Source organism: Vipera ursinii (genome assembly GCF_947247035.1).
Source record: "Vipera ursinii genome assembly, chromosome: 2".
Lineage (NCBI taxonomy): Eukaryota > Metazoa > Chordata > Lepidosauria > Squamata > Viperidae > Vipera > Vipera ursinii.
The window spans coordinates 93,484,849-93,502,722 of NC_139513.1; the positions used below are offsets into that span (position 1 = coordinate 93,484,849).

The 17,874-nt window shown below is 38.8% G+C and overlaps 1 protein-coding gene across 5 annotated transcripts in view; it reads right to left on the reverse strand.

The window, feature by feature from the left end:
* Nucleotides 1-4,684: 4,684 nt before the first annotated feature.
* LARS1 (leucyl-tRNA synthetase 1) overlaps nt 4,685-17,874 on the reverse strand; it is a 60,660-nt gene continuing 47,470 nt past the window's right edge. For 4 of the 5 annotated variants that reach the window (XM_083355373.1, XM_083355376.1, XM_083355374.1 and 1 more), the window contains exons 29-32: nt 17,490-17,594; nt 15,354-15,449; nt 10,332-10,464; nt 4,685-5,064 (exon numbers count right to left, since the gene is read on the reverse strand). In XM_083355373.1, the coding sequence (XP_083211499.1) occupies nt 4,859-5,064; nt 10,332-10,464; nt 15,354-15,449; nt 17,490-17,594 (540 nt within the window). In that variant the 3' untranslated portion in view covers nt 4,685-4,858. Of the gene's footprint in view, nt 5,065-5,890; nt 6,066-10,331; nt 10,465-15,353; nt 15,450-17,489; nt 17,595-17,874 lie in introns of all 5 variants that reach the window. The other variant, XR_014491577.1, reaches the window with a different exon arrangement.

Sequence of the window (17,874 nt, forward strand, 5' to 3'; positions counted from 1 at the left end):
ACAGTGCCCAAGACACTGAAATGTAGGTTGTTTTATGACCTTTAAATCGCTATATGGCAGCTTTTGACATGATATGGTCCCAAGGAGCTAGAAGCAAGAGTATCACAAGTAACACACGTTGACAAGGAACTCTAATACCAGCGGAGGGAGAGTGACACATTTTTCACTAAGCCAAACCTCAAAGAATAAAAAGTAGATGGAAGCGGGAGCAACGAGACGCAGCTGGATGCTTTCGAATTAGCCATGGCATTTGAACTGGGATGTTTCAGGCCAGGTTTTCTGTATTCCCTTTAAGTACCTGCTGGATTTGGGGCCTGGTTGAAAAAGTGAATCCTTGTGGCAAAGCATGTGTTAAAGCATCTCCAGGAAGGAGATGCAGGAAGGGCAGTGAGCAGCAGCAACAACACCTTCTCAACTCTTCCAAAGACCCTCGGGGAAAAAGGAGAAAGCAAGAGGATCTCCTTTTTCCCCCCGGGGATTTCCAAGCAAGCTTGCTTCCCCAATGCCATGAGAAGCAAGAAGATGGCAATCGGATAACTGCAGCCAGCCCACTGAACCGATCAACTTTTCTTGCTATTAACAGGAATGGGGTGTAAGTTGCCCATTCTACGTTCCTCTTCTCAGTTGGAGTCTTTATGCAACCAACAGAGCAATTCAGCAAGCTTCAGGAAATTCAAAGGTAAAAACAAAACACCAGTGAATGGTGAACAACCCAGACTAACCCACAGATGAAATTGCTTGCTCATTGGCCCCATAGTGCAAGACTGCAAATGTGAGGGGGGGAAGAGAAAGGGATAGAATGGAATAGCTTTGTCTGGTTCTTCTAAAAAGTAGCGAAGCCTGTATTTTATTTCAAGCTTTCATTTGGGGGGTGGGGGTAAAGAGGAAAGGAGAGAAAATTAGGAGTGTAGGTCCCTTTATGTGTACTGTTAAGAATTAAAATAAATCTGAATAAAGAAGCATATAAATAGAAGTGATGGGGACAGATGGGAAAGAAACTCTGAACGCAGCAGTAACTTTAGGCACTGTCTATACATGATCAGTGATGTACTATATCCAAGTGGACACTTGGTAATACACACAACCAAATATTTTCTTCTTAGGGAGAAGAGGATATGCAGCAGTTTTTACTGCTATTCCCTTGGTTAGTTTTTACATTTGCACAGTATGCCCCCTGGACCAGCAAGAGAATCCAGGCCAAGACTCTCATTTCTGTCATCTCACAAGCAACCAGGCATAATTAGCCTTCAAACCTAGCTGTTGCTTATTATTTTATTTATCTTTTCAAAAAAACAAAAAAAAACCCTCTATGGCCACTCATCCTAGAGTAAAACTCTGGGTGATTCTCAACAAATTTGTCCTTTGCCCTCCATGCAAATTTTGAGTCTTCTGCAGGAAAACAAGGCAAGAGACAATGCAATTGCATAGCTAGAGCAATTCGTTTCTTATTGGTGCATGATTAATAAGGGAGATGCTAGGTGGCTGCTTGGATGCCCACAAAGGCTGGTTGAAAGACAGAGAAGTGGGGGGGGGGAAACAAAGCAGAAAATGCTAGTCTACTCTCATCTTATTATTATTTTATTGGGGTTATTTATTATGTATTAATTGTTCTTTTAACGGGCATGTATTTAATTACTTTTAACTTTTGTAATTTTGTATTTTATTCTTGCCCTGTACACCGCCCTGAGTCCTTCGGGAGAAGGGCGGTATAGAAATATTAATAAATAAATAATAAATAAATCTTGACTTCCTAAACGCCCACTCGGTATTATATGAAGGATTTCTTGCAGCGCTTCACTACTCCTTACTGTTCTCAATTCCCAAGTACTTAACACTTAGTACGTTTTGTTCTGTCCTTTACTTTTCCTATGGGACATGCTTTCTTCTTCTTTTAATAGTAATTTTATTAAAGTTTATAATTACAATCCCCTTCATGGATTACTGCCTTGTCGTGGCGAAGGGGCTTGCGTAATTCAACGAAGCTATGAGCAATGCCGTGCAGGGCCACCCAAGACGGAAAGGTCATAGCAGAGAGTTCTGACAAAACGTGATCCACTGGAGAAGGAAATGGCAACCCACTCCAATATCTTTGCCATGAAAACCCTATGGACAGTACCAAAAGGCAATACGATACGACGCTGGAAGATGAGCCCCTCAGGTCGGAAGGCATCCAATATGCTACTGGGGAAGAGCAGAGGGCTAGTACTAGTAGCGCCAGAAAGAATGAAGCGACTGGGCCAAAGCTGAAAGGATGCTCAGCTGTGGATGTATCTGGTGGTGAAAGAAAAGTCCGATGCTGTAAAGATTTATTTTCCATAGGAACCTGGAATGTAAGATCCATGAATCAAGGAAAGCTGGACGTGGTCAAACAAGAGATGACAAGACTGAACATCGACATCTTAGGAATCAACAAACTAAAATGGACAGGAATGGGTGAATTTAATTCAGATGACCATCAGATATACTACTGCGGGCAAGAATCCCTCAGAAGAAATGGAGTAGCCTTCATAGTCAATAAGCGTAGGAAAAGCAATATTGGGATACAATCTCCAAAATGACAGAATGATCTCAATTCAAGTCCAAGGCAAACCATTCAATATAACAGTAGTCCAAGTCTATGCCCCAACCACCAGTGCTAAACAGAATGAAATTGACCGGTTCTATGAAGCCCTAGGTGGTACCTTGCTCAATAGTAGTAACTGTGAGAGGGATATTGGAGTCCTAATGGACAATCACTTAAATATGAGCCAGCAGTGTGCTGCATCTGCCAAAAAAGCCAACATAGTGCTAGGCTGCATTAACAGAGGGGTAGAATCAAGATCACGTGATGTATTAATACCACTGTACAATGCCTTGCTAAGGCCATACTTGGAATACTGCAATTTTGGTCACAATGTAAAAAAGATGTTGAGACTCTAGAAAGAGTACAGAGAAGAGCAACAAAGATGATTAGGGGACTGGAGGCTAAAACATATAAGGAATGGTTGCTGGAATTGGGTATGTCTACTTTACGGAAGAGAAGGGTAAGGGATGACATGATAGCAGTGTTCCAATATCTCAGGGGCTGCCACAAAGAAGAGGGAATCAAGCTATTCTCCAAAGCGCCTGAAGGCAGGACAAGAAGCAACGGATGGAAACTAGTCAAGGAGAGAAGCAACCTAGAACTAAGGAGAAACTTCCTGACAGTTAGAACAATTAACCAGTTGAACAACCTGACTCCAGAAGTGGTGAATGCTCCAACACTGGAAGTTTTTAAGAAGAGACTGGTCAGCCATTTGTCTGAAATGGTATAGGGCTTCCTGCCTTAGCAGGGGGTTGGAGTATTTCCAAGGTCCCTTCCAACTTTATCATTATTATTGATCATTGCACAGTCAGCCAGATGTTCAGACTGGATTTGGCATTTTTGTCTACCTATCGAGTCCTTACCAAGGACCTGGTATTTGATGGTATTACAGATATTGTCGCAGGATGGAAGCAGTTCCTAGTAAGGCTGCTGGTATAGGGTTTCCTGCCTGAGCAGGTGTTTGGACTAGATAATTTCCAAGGTCCCTTCCAATATTATTATTATTATTATTATTATTATTATTATTATTATTATTATTATTATTATTATTATTATTATGTTGTTGTTGTTGTTGTTGTTGTTGTTGTTGTTGTTGTTGTTGTTGTATTTTAACAGTTTCTTATAAAATGCTCATTTAATGGGGCAGGGACATGATCACTGTCTTCTTTATCATTTCTCTTCAGCATGAGAGCTTTCACTTTCTAAAGTGAAAGCTGAGTCCCTGAGTCCCCAGGGAGAAGGGCGGTATATAAATTAAATAAAACGTAAAATAAAACGTAAACGTAAAGCCTAGAACTGGCTAACTATAGGATTCTGATAGCAGTAACTCAGACTGAAGGCAATCAACAAGGGAACTAGATGAAATACATCACTTGACTGGCAAAGGATTTCAAACACCAGTATTTTCTCCCAATAGTCCTGGCCATTTCACCATTGTGTGCAGTGGTTAGAATGCAGTATTGCATTTTAATTCTGCTCACTGCCAGGAGTCCAATTCTTACCGGCTCAAGGTTGACTCACGTCTTCTACCCTTCCGAGGTTGGTAAAATGAGGAGTCAGATTGTTCGGGGCAATATGCTGACTCTATAAACTGCTTAGAGAGGACTGTAAAAAGCACTATTAAGTGGTATATAAGTCTAAGTGCTATTTCTATCGTAATTAAAATCAATGGAAGGTAGCCCAAAACATAGATCATCAAACTGGAGAAGGCTGGTACAGTGTGCAAGAAAGGGAAACAAAGGGCTATTTCACTGCACTGAAATCTGATTCTATAGAGCTCTATTTTTTTTCCCCATCCCCTCATGGTATGCTGACTGCATGAAACACTTGATCCATGTACTGTCAAAATGAAAACATCAAATGGAAGCAAAGCTCCAGGGAGGTTTTTAAATAACATCCTGTTGCTTCTTCTGCTCTCAAGGGTGTCATACACCAAATTGCTGGGATCACCTTCTCTCAAAAAGATGACCAACTTGTGACATATCAGTATTTCCAGTATATATAAAGAGTCCAGTATTGCTATTAAGTGCCAATATTGCACACGTGTGTCAAATTACATAAACATTATTTTAAAAAAACTCTGTATCTTGGCTAAAAGTAAGGACATTCTCAAGAAAAGCCTCAGGCAAGGAAAATAGATTTATTGTATCAACATTTAAAAATTGCAGGAGACTGATCTCCTTGCAAATGTACGTTTTCCCCCTTGAAGTTAAGTTTGCATGAATTTAGCAAGAATCTGAAACGCATCCATGTTGATTAAGGATTCAACACTGATTTACCCAACACTTGCAAAATCTAATTAACTAAGTAAACCAACGTATCTCCAATATCTGTTGTCTGTCCATTCTCAGTGAGTCGGACCCGCTTTTGAGCCAGGTCTATATGAAAGACAGCTTGATCTAAAATAGGAGACTTCTCAGCATCTTCCTTTCCAAGCACTGGAACACGTCGAGGTCCCCGGAGAGGATCATCAAATCGCATTAATTTTACTTTGGAAAGATCTGAAAAAGAATTTAAAGGCATAATTGTAAGAGAGGTAACATTAGTATGCAAATCACAAAAAGGCTGATTCAAAAGACGAAACAAAGATGGATGATTTGAACAGTATAAGCTGCTGTAGCCTGCCCAACCTCCTGAAGTGCCTTGATAGAGGCTGACATTTTGATCTTCAGGTCGATTGCTTTAAAGCAGGGGTGTCAAACTGCTGGCCCACAGGCCGGTTGCACCATGCAGAGGCCACGCCCACCCCAGCTCCAGCAATGCAAAAAAAAGTTGTGATACATCGCAGCACGTCATGTGACACGGCGAGTTTGACACCCATGCTTTAAAAGATGGGGAAACCCTTCAGAACTAAGGCTTAATTAAAAGACAAGGGAGGAGTGGAGAACACATGACATTTGATTAAAGATGTGACTCATCATGCAGAACCACCTAGAGAAGAATCCCCATTTTTCCATCCAGACAGAGATGTATGAAGGCTTTGAGTTCCCTGAATGTTATATTAGTCTTGCAAATCATGTTTACATAAAGAGGCAGAGTTCTACTCACCATTCCACCCCTCTTTTAGATACACTAAATCTCTGTCAATCTAAACTTCCATGAGCAATTATAAAATAGCATTGATTCCATGAGGGATCTGCGGAATTCCCAAAGGATATTTAATTGTTTTAATGATGTCTAATATGATGTAGATTTTAATGATATTTTAGTAAGTTGTTGAATGCATTAACTCAATAAGGTTTATATGTTAACACAACAGAACATTTTTACAGAAAAAAATTATCTTTGTTGCTATTGTTTATGCAATGTACTAGAAATATGAACCACCTTCTTAAATTGTGCTCGTTGTTTACCGGCTGCCATTTTAAACAGGGTCTTCACAAAGAAGTCTCATCTACTCACTCAGGTTGCTGATAAAGACTAGCTCTTGAGAAGCGTCATCTGCGTATCATTGACATATTCATCATATTCTCCTAATATCTTGCTATGTTTTTATTAGTGACTTAGATGAAAAAAATAGAGAGACCACTTAATATATAGTTAAAAGACAAAAATAGATTTCAAAATGATCTTTAAAGATTAGAGGAATGAACAGAAATTTAAAGAATGAAATGCAAGGTCCTTCACTTAAAAATCAAATACCCATTAGCTTGATAACAGTACTTGTGAAAAAGATTTTGCCTGCAAAACTGAATACAAATCAGCAATATGATGTTGCTGGGACAAAAAAATCAATATTAAGCTGAATCAATGTAGCATAGTTTCCACATTATAGGGGAAATAGTTCCACCTCTTTTGCATGGGACTAGCTCAATCCTAGTACCGCATTTATCTTCTGGGCGCTGCACATTAAAATGGATTCAGAGTAATTGGAATAGATTCAAAGAGAAGCGATGAGGATGATCAAAAGACTAGAAACCCAGTCCCGTGAAAAGAGATTGAAGGACTTTAGAATATTTAACCTTGAGTGTGGAGAGAGATGATAGCAGTTTTCAAAAAGCTGAATGGATGTCACTCAGAAGAAAGCCAAGACATGTCCTATATTGTTTGCAAAAATTTTCTAACCATAAATGCAGTTTGATAATGGAAGCAATTACTCAGATAGGTGATGGATTTCCCTTTACTGGATATGTACAAGTAGAATGTAGACAAACACAGAGGATACATTAATTTAAATTCCTGCCCTACACAGGAGATTGTATTCAAAGCCCTGAAAAACCCCTTTTAATTTTATGATTCTCAATGGATTCACTTACCTCCTAGTGGAAAGAAGATGAAAACTATACATAAGCACCTCTAATCTACACGCCAGGAAAATCTAATCTAAAGAACTACACATTCCCCCTCTACTCCTTAGTCTTTGTCCCATTTAAATCTGTCTCTTGATGGTCACACATACATTTCCTTTTCTCTGGCAATACCTATACTGACTCTCACCAGGCAAATCTTCTATTTCAGTATATATACATTTCACAAGATATTTTTATGCAGCATTAGATTAGATAATCTAATTAGATAATTAGGTTATATAATTAATTAGACAATTGATTATTATTAATAATAATACTTTATTAATTAGATAAATTAGATAAACCTTTATCTCCATTCAATAAAGGGTTGTGAACTCGAGTAGTGGCTTAAATGTCTCTTTCCAACATTATGAGTTTAATTAAGTTCCTCCATAAAGGAAGGTGTGAAACACATCCAAATCCTGTTACAACAACTGACTTTAAAAATCACCTTGTATGATACTGGAAAAAAAACTTATACGCATGTACTTGAAACTACACTGAATAAAACATGTGCAGGGTTGACAACAACAAAAACAAAAAAAAATAAGCAAACCCCTCCACCAAACCCCTCCCTTCTCTTCATTGTTATGATTTTAGATCATAATCCATCCCAAATGGCTTTACTTTAATGAATTCTTAATGGCAACTATCTCTTTTGCTGAAATAATGCTAAATAGTCCAATATTTTCCTTGTGAGAAAAAAAAGGGTCAAGTGGTCACCTTAAAATTATCCCATCTTAAAAATAGTAATGTGCTACAGGCAAAGAATTTCAGACTGTTTTAGGAAAATCTAACAGCAACTATCACAAAATGTAAGGAGCTATTTCTCTGGAGGCTAAGACTCTCATTTACAAAAGTCTCTCCCTGTCATATGTAAGGCTCTCCCCTCCCCGTTTTTTAGGATTTCATTTCTAGTAAATATATTACAGAAGGGGAGCTGAGAGGTGAATCAAGTAATGGTTTTACCAGCGATATCATTTTATACGCTGCTGTGAAGGGGAAAGGAAGGGGCAATTATAGGCTATTTGATACTATCCTTTCCATAAAACTAGAAAGTGTTCTAAATAAAAAGCAGCTAAGTTATCTGTTTTGTCAGGAGGTACAATAGCCTTTTTTCTTTCTGAAGAAAGAAACCTTTTCAAAAGCTGCAAGCCACTTCTCAGGGAATTGCTAAACAGAACTTTCCTAATGAGCCGGCTATTTTAGTCTTCCCAAGTTCACAGCTCGCTTTCATCAGGCCATCTTTTTAAGTGCCTGCCAAAGAGTGACATCTTCTGAAACAACCATTCAGAAGAATTACTCATTTCGTCTCAATGGCTTTTCATTCACTTCAAAACAGCCAGGCTGTGGATCTCTCATAATTGCCTGCCCAAGTTTGAAATGTGTTGTACTGTTTTCGCCTGGCAAGACAAGTTATGTATTTTTTTTTCCCCTCTCAGCTGTTTTTCAAGAAAACGGATTCACATCGAAATATGAAAATTGTCTCTTTCCCTAAGATCAAAACACACAAGCAGCTGAAGTGATAAGAAAATAAATTATCTTTATGATATGGAAAGTTTGGGCCTCGATATAATTTCCTGTTTGGATATAACTGCTGGGATCAGCAAAGCCACAGAGCAAACAGGACAATATCTCCTTGTTAAAAGAAGCTTTGTCAACTCTCTTCAGCCCAGCAACTGTGGTTCAGGCTCAAAACACTGGTGAGTTTAACTAAAAGATTACAATTCTTGCAAAGAAAGGTCTTAATGGTAAGAATCAAAACATTCAATTGATGGCGGAGATTGTAGAATTAACTTAAAATATAAAGTTTAACCATCTGCGTTCTTAGAAAAGAATCTTTGCAGAAACAGAGTGTAAAAGAGAAGAAGAGGTCTACATAGACAGTGTTCATGAACTTTCCTTTTCCCTTCCTGGGACTAGAAATTTGGAAGGGGAAGCATTAATCACTCAATATCAACCTCAATCTCTTATCCATACAGCTATCAGCTTCAGCAAAACATGATTATGCTCCCCACAAACATTTACTTGATTTGATTGTTTATTTCCTAGATTTCTATTTTACCTTCTTGTTCAGCAGCCCAAGGAGTTAAACACTTCCTTCTCTCTCCCATATCTTTCCCCAAAACAATAAGGCTGTGAGGTAGGATGAGCTGATTGACTTGCCCCAAATCACCGTATCTGTGGCTAAGGGTGGACTAGAACCTGGATCTCTGCATGCTAGGCCAGCATCGTAACCACTACACTATACTGCCTCACCACTCGCCACATAATTTCATCGTCCATCTGCCACTGCACCTCTTTCTCCACAGAGGTTTCCTAAACCAAAGCAACTTTATAAAAACCCCTTCTTAACCTTTTTTACCCGGATTAGCAGCATTTTATAATCTTGCTGATGTTAACATGCATTTTAGTTTTTGTCTGTATTTAGGCACGTGTATCCAAATGCAAGCTTTAGAATAAGGAAAATAATGTAATGGTAATGAAACAATCTCTATAGTCAGAAGTTGAAGAAAATTCTTGTTGCAACACTGATTTGGAAGCATTTTCTGTTTGGAAAAATACAACATTGTTTTAGTATAATCTAAATTTAGTATAATCTAAATATCTGAGGGAACACCTGCTGCCGGCATCAAGTTCCCTTCGTCCAGTGCGTTCCCACAGGGAGGGTCTTTTCAGGGTGCCACCGGTAAGAGATTGCCGGCGGACAACACCCAGGGATAGGACCTTCTCAGTGGGGGCGCCTGCCCTTTGGAACCAGCTGCCAGTGGAGCTGAGGACTGCCCCCGACCTCCGTTCATTCCGCCAGGACCTGAAGACCTGGCTCTTCGAGCTCTCTGGCCCAGGCTGAGGATTAATCTTATTTTAACTGGGGTTTTATTTATACAGGGACAAATATAATTTTTTTTAAACTTGTTTTTAATTTTTGTATCTTGGTTTTTAATTACCCTGTAAACCGCCCTGAGTCCTTCGGGAAAGGGCGGTATATAAATGTAATAAAATAAATAAAAATAAATAAATTTACAAAAGTGATTTCATCTTCACTAACAAAAATACATTAAATTTAATGTATTTGGCTTCTATTAACTTAATTTCCTCTTGGCGAGCTAGAAAGAGATACTTTTTCACCACAGCACTGAGTATCACTTCTGGCTATTGAGTAAGAAAGTCCATTTGCTTCAATTCCTTAAGATTGCAAGACATTAGGGCCTATTGCTTTGAGGGAAATAGAGCTAATACTTGCCACCTAGTACTAATTACACATCTGGAATTTTTAAACCAGCTCCTCCAAGTTTCAGAACCTCAACACAAGCTCCTTCAAGTCCAGATCATAGTGGATAGGGCCTCAGTTCTGGTCTTAGACAAGAGACCTAGACACAGTGCTGAAGTCTTGCCGAGACCAGAGTACTATTCTATTTCTTCTAAAAAATTCTAAAATCTGTCTGAAATTAAAACCTGAATCTGAATCCACATCTTACCTTTGATTCCTCTGTTCATTTTCACTAAGCGTCTTATTATTGCATCTCGGCCATCTCCTTGCCTGACTTCAATCTTTGTAGAAAAGTGGCCATTTGCTGGTTGAGGGTTTATTAGACAGATGGACACACCAGGCTGTGAAGAAATTTAATTTTTTTTAGAAAAAAAATCTCCATAAATTTTTCAAAGTCAACTGAGGACAGAGACTCAGGATACAGAGGCTTATACCTAGCATCTCCTCTTATCAGTAAGGCAACTGTGCTAAACAAATTGAATATTTAAGCTGCGGCAGTTAAGCTCAAATTCTACATACACATTTTTAAAAATAATTTATTCAAACATTTCTTTAAGGAAATACCAAAACCTTATTAGACTAAATTGTCTCATATGTTTCTGAGGATTAGTTTTACTTCTGAACTTTGAAGCAATAGTGACTAGATCAAAATTCATCAGGCTTAAGTGGACATTCAAAGCCTAACCCAGATGTATATAACACACTAGACTCTAATTTGGGGCTAGACTTAATTTAATTTTATTTTAATTTTATATTGTATTGTTTTTAAATTTTGCCTTGTAAACCGCCCTGAGTCCTTTGGGAGTAGGGCGGTATATAAACCGAATTAATAACAATAATAATAATTCTCATCATTCCAGAAAACATCAAAAATGACTAGGAATTCTGAAAATAGTTAGTACACGTGGATGCAGAAAGCAGATCATTACATTACCACACAAGAACAATAATTTGTTCCATGCTGTTGTAAGTTATGTGCACTCATTTCTGAACATAGTTGTCTGATTTTCCATGTTCTGCTTTACACTCAGGTATGCTATTGTGGTGGTGATACTTTTACAGAACTAATGGATAAACCATTGGAAAAAAAAAGTCATGGAACTGTTGATAAGGGCAACAAGATTGTTGTATGGATAAAGATGGAGAGATCTGGCAAAACCTACAACAGAGAAATGGTTGGTAAAGATGATAGAACTTGCTGTCATGGCCAAAATGACCTGTTTGATTAAAGAAAAGCCAATATCTACATTTAACTGTTGACTGGAAACCCCTTATGGACTTCTTGCATAAAACAGGGAAAAATGAACTTATACGGTGTATGATTTTCACAATTAGATATATTACAAAAAGGAGAGAGTCCTCTTTATAAAGCAGGTATGTCCAACCTCTGGCCTGACAGCTAGTAATGCAGCCCCACAGGATCATAAACTTTTAATTATGTGATTTTACATCATATATATTTTGTATGCAGCCGAAAACAATTCCTCTTCACTCAATGTGATCCAAGCGAGCCAAAGTGCTGGACACCCATGCTTTAGAGAGAGAAAGATAAAATTTACAGTTTGTTTAACTGCTGCAAAGAAAACCAAAGGAACTCTTTATAGCTTTTTTCTTTCTTTTTTATTTTTCTTCTACCATTGTTTTTTTTTCTTTTTGCACTTTAGCTCTCTTTTATTCCTTGTTCTTTTTTTTCCTTCTTGACTCTATTTTAGTGTCTGTTAATTTTTGCTCCAATTTTAATTGAAATTAAAACTTTTAATAAAATTATCATTTAAAAAGACAATGAAAGGAGTGACATCAGGAATAATGGAAAGGGAGAGACTTGACAGGTAGCCCAGGTGAACAGGATGGTTAGAAGAGGGAAAGAGGTTTAGAGGAGAAAGACTGAGGTAGAAGAAAAAGGGTAGGTGCCCTTTCCCTCCTTTAGCATATGACCTTCATACCAGAAGCCAAAGCAGCAAAGAGCAGCACCAGATAAGGGACAAGGGGGGAGGGAACCCCTAATGTCAATGCTAACACCAGAATCAGTGAGTTATGTCCATCACAAGACACACAGCTGCGATAAATCATGAGAAGAGGAGAGCAAGATGACAGAAAGTCAAAATCAAGGGAGACTGGTGAAGGGGACCTCAATATGGGTAATGTAACAGATTGTTGTTAGTTGCGAAGTCGTGTCCGACCCATCGCGACCCCATGGACAACGTTCCTCCAGGCCTTCCTGTCCTCTAACATCTTCTGGAGTCCATTTAGGCTCACGCCTACTGCTTCAGTGACTCCATCCAGCCACCTCATTCTCTGTCGTCCCCTTCTTCTATTGCCCTCAATCTTTCCCAGCATTAGGCTCTTCTCCAGTGAGTCCTTCCTTCTCATTAGGTGGTATATAGTATATAACAGATAGATGGATAAAAAATAAGTGATGCTAACATAGAAAATAGGATACAGATTAACAGAATGAATTGGTAGGCAAAGGAAGTAGGTTAAAGCTACTACACAAAAGAGGTTACCAACTGCTGAATGAAGTTGCTGCCAAACAAAAAGAGAAAAAAGAATCTAAAATCAACTATAAAAATACAAAAGAAAAAGAAAAAGAAAACTGTAGTGATTAAGACTTGTTGGGAATTGGACATTTGGGCAAAGAAGGAAACCAGAATATCAGGGAGAGAACACAAAATTATAATAATAGAGCAAAATGAAACACAATAGGAAAATCACAGGAATCTGAGAACAGTACAGAAATAATGATGACACCGAAATAAGCTCTAGGAGATACAATAAATAGGTTACTGTATATAATAGTACATAAACGTAACTTGTACAATAAATAAAAAAGCTTCACTTTTCATTTCTCTAACAAGTTTTTATTTCCCATACTGCAAGCTGCAAATTAACATCCTTTTTTTCAAAGGAAGGCTATCACATTTCCTGCCAGGACTTCTATCATTCCCAAGCTTTTGACATACATCAGATTGCAGTTCCAGGTTCCTAAACTGCTCTCTACTCAACACTTCAATTTGCCCATTTGATTGACCCACACACTTTTCTTATTAAGAGAAACTGCCACTGAATCCAATTCAAAGATAAGGCACATGTAAGAAATGCAGCAGCCCTGACCAAAGCTGTCACAAAAAGATAATTAATGCAGCCAAATGCTTGGCCTTTCTACCCGCACAATAATATTACACCACGTCTTGAAACAGGAGCTAGAGTTTGGTGCTATCCAGTAATAATCTGGCATTTTCATTCAATATAGTTTATAAATTATGAGGTTTCTGGAATTGGGTATGTGTAGTTTAACGAAGAGAAGGGTGAGGGGTGACATGATAGCAGTGTTCCGATATCTCAGGGGCTGCCACAAAGAAGAGGGAGTCAAGCTATTCTCCAAAGCACCTGAAAGCAGGATAAGAAGCAACGGATGGAAACTAGTCAAGGAGAGAAGCAACCTAGAACTAAGAAGAAACTTCCTGACAGTTAGAACAATTAACCAGTGGAACAACCTGCCTCCAGAAGCAGTGAATGCTCCAACACTGGAGGTTTTTAAGAAGAGACTGGACAGCCATTTGCCTGAAATGGTATAAGGTTTCCTGCCTGAGCAGGGGGTTGGACTAGATGACCTCCAAGGTCCCTTCCAACTTATTATTATTATTATTAAATATTTAATTATATATGCTAATTGATCTAAAAACCTATCCAGTAATTCTGTATTCCAGAACAAAGCAAAACTAAATATTGCGATAGAAGCCAGATGTGCAAGCAGTTACTGTTAAGCAGGGATATAACATATAAACACAGAAAGCATCTGAATCTCCTCATTATGCTTAAAGTTGTCACTTGTATCCTTTTTATTCTAGGAATGCTATTATCCAGAAACACATTCACAATTAAAATTAAACATTAAAGTAGTATCATTATAGCAAGAGAGGGAAAGAGCCCTAATGCCCTATTACCATCAATAATTGAGCACAGATAAGCTGTCTCATCTTCCAGTCTTTATACGCTATAGATATGCTCTCCATAGTCACTTCACCCATCATTTGTCAAGCCCTACACAAAGCAATCTCAGTAAAGAATGACACAGTTGTAGCTTGGAGAAGAGAAACATTTAGTTCAAGGGGTGAATCTTTCAAGGGAGGCTCAGTTCTATTACTTTTAGTAAATTCTATGGATGTAAGTAGGAAGCAGCAACTTAAGAATCTATAGTAACCAAAACCCGATACTTAAGTAAACCTCAGGAGCAGCCTTAGCCTTACTACCATCATGTTCCTAAACATGTTCTGTTCTGTAAGTTCAACTGATGACTTCCAGACTGTGATCCTACGACTCCTGCTAGGATTTTATTTTATTTTATTTTATTACTGTTTTATCACATTTGTATACCCTTTTATCTCAGAATCATGGGAGATAAAAGGATAAAATGAGAGATAAAAGGACTCTCTTAGAGTCACAGAATCAAAATATATTTAAAAAAAACACTGACAACCAATTTACATAAAAAGGATAAAATAAAAAATAAAAAACAGAATAGCTGCAACGCTAGCAGGCTCTACTCTGCCATATGACTCCCAAACTAGTTGATAGAAGCATTTTTAAGAGCTTCCTGGAAGGCCAACAGGTTTGAGGCCAGCTTCTCAGGTGGAATGATATTCCACAATATGGGGGGAGGGGGACATGGCAGAAAAGGCTTTCCTCCTAGGTCCCCGTTGATGAAACGCCCTAGCTAACGCGACCTACAACATGTTCCTGCACCTTGAATTGGTGTAAGCAAACTGGCAAACAGGGCAGCTTATGCAGCAGTGGTGTTACGTCTGCAGTTGTTGCAAGGCACATAACTGCTCCTACCAAGAATATCCAGACACTCTTCAAGGGCAGTCCCATGAAGACACCATTACAATAGTCTATTCAGGAGGTGACTAGGACATGGGTGTCTGACAAGAGAGCCTCCCACCCAGCCCAAGAATGGGCACTACTGGAGCACAGAATGTGCACCGAGTCTTTTGGAGCAGTGAAACCCCATCCAGTAGCCAAGATGATGAATCCCTAAAGAGATCTAAACCCAAAGGCACTCAGCCTTGCCAGGGTTTAGCTGGGTAAGATACAGGAAATATGGAAGCAGAAGTTTGATGGAAGACTAAGGTAAGTGAAAAGCTCTCACTGATTTGTTCAGAATATAACAAACCACTGGGGATAACATTTCTGCAGGGACAAAAGAAGTAACCAAGAAAAACAAACTTACTTCTACTCTGAATACGCAGAATGGCTTTCCAGGACAGCAGTCTTCTTTAATTTTCTCATCTCCTTCAGAGGCAAATTTTAATTCGATACGTTCCAGCTTTAGAAGACAATGGGGGAAGCCATTTTAAAAAAAATAGTTCAAATGGATTAATAAGTTCAATTGTAGCAAACAATTTCATTAATTAACCACAAAATTTGGCTTTATTGAGCAATGAGTTCTTATTTTAAAAAAATTCCACAGGTTTGATCCCTTTTCTCTATAGATTTAAATGTGAAGTCTGAGCCAGGAAATGTTCCACTTTAGGCAAGTTTGGCAGTTTCAAAGTTATATGATGTTTTTATTGCTTTAGTGCTTATTGCACAAGACAGATTCCAACATTCCATTATTTTTTCCTACACATCAAAGCCATTTTTTCTTCAAAGTAACTGTTCAAATCTCAGTAAAAAGGCTAGTTTTTTTCCCCCTCACAATAATATAGCCCCAATACTTATGCAGACGTTAGTTATTGAGATAAATACATTAACATTAAAGAGGGAATAAACACTGCCCAAAAAAGACTGAGAATTTCCAATAATTTTCTCAATTTGGGGGGGGCAATAATTTCAATAAGGTAACACACATCTAATCAGATGGCAATAAGAAAGGAACACGTTACTATTGTTCTGAACCAGCCCTCTTCCGGCCTTGTAGTAAGGCAAACCCCTATTCAAACAGAAGAGACTGGAGAGCGTCCAAGGCTGAAAAGCGTCTGCCAAGATTTATTAGTCAATTAACAGAACAAGAAACAAAAACACAGGAACTTGAATCCTCAAGCGGAAGGGTTGCTTTCAGCCACCAGCCCCTCCCCAAACACTCCTTTTATTTAGAGTTCAGGGCGTGGTCTCCCTGTGCCTCCTCCCGAGGAGTCCCACAGCCTTTCTTTGTTTGTTCCTGCTCGACTGCCTCCTGCGTCGGGCGTCCTTGAACAGGGCCAGCTGTGGGTCATCATCCTCCGCACTATCGGGCTCACGCAGCTGAGAAGAGGTCCCCGGCTGAGGGCTCTGCAAAGCCTCCAAGCCATCATCAGCCGGTTCGTCTTCCACACCCTCCTCCTCCCCCTCATCTGAGTCATCCGATACATCTGAACCGGCTGCCGGACCCACCGGCTGGCCCTGAGTCATAACAACTATTATACTCTGGTCTCATTATAAAAGATCATTAATATTGACTTCAGGGCTCTAATTCTGGATGAATTCTTTCTCTAAGTATTTCTCATTTGCCAACATTATATAGGATTGGATTAGGCAGCTAACCAGATCAGAAATGAAAAAGGTGCTTCAGAGGAGACAACAGCACACTTGGTACATATGCAAATGGCTCCTTAAAGAAGCCACGCCTTTTCCTGAATTTGATAAAGAGGTAGTTATGCAGCCTCTGACAAACATATCCTTGCATTAAGCCAGGGGTGTCAAACTGCCAACCCGCGGGCCAGATGAATCATAGCGAAACCACGCCTGCCCCATTGCCGGCAATGGCAAAAAAGCCGCAATACGTCGCGACCCATCACGTGACGTTGTGAGTTTGACACCCCTGCATTAAGCAGTCATTGGCAGGTTACAAAATGATTGCAACTGCTGTTCCATCTTAATTCAAAGGTGTATTTTCTTGGGATGAGTAGCTACTGTACAAGTCTGGGAAAAGATGCGGCTTCTTTAAAGAGGCACTCATAGATTCATCAAGGGTAGCCACCTGCTTGAACCCAATTTTTCACTTCCAGCCTGAATAGCTGCATATCCCTAGGATGGATTGTTGTGACTCAAACTGAAAGATAAATGTGCACAGTTTTCTTTTACAGACCCGTGTGTACAGTATATACACGCACATATACAGCTTGAAGATAGACTTTGTATCCCTAGCTAGGAATTGAAGATAAACGGTCCAAGGATATTGAGCAGTATTTTTCCACATTTGCAAATTTTAAGATGTGTGGACTTCAACTCCCAGAATTCCACAGCCAGCAGGCTGGTTGGGGAATCCTGGGAGTTGTCCACACATCTTAAGTTACCAAAATTGAAAGACAATGATATAGACATTTTCCAGCAACACTGAATCTTATCAAGAGCTGAATATCATTAAGGTTTCATAGCAAATGCTCACCTCTAAGGAATTTGTCAAATAGACTATATTCTCCTGCAGGACAGCCTGTTCATCGAACTCCAGCTCCAGATCAAGCACATGGGAGCCCTTCTTCTCCAAATTTTCCTACCAACAGTAAAAAGCACAAGTTTTAAAGTGGATCAATGCCAAGCAAACCTTTGATAAAATAAAACTTTTCTAGTAGGCTTCCCAGCTGGTCTATGAGTCCCAACAGTGCCATTAGAGTTTACAGAAGATTGCCAATTCCAGCCACAATTTGGAAAACTCTTAAAAGTAACTTGTTTTTGTCTTGGATATACTTTTCAATATTTAAAAAATACAGTTAGAAAAATATTTTAAAACAGAAAACTTTATTATTATTATTATTATTATTATTATTATTATT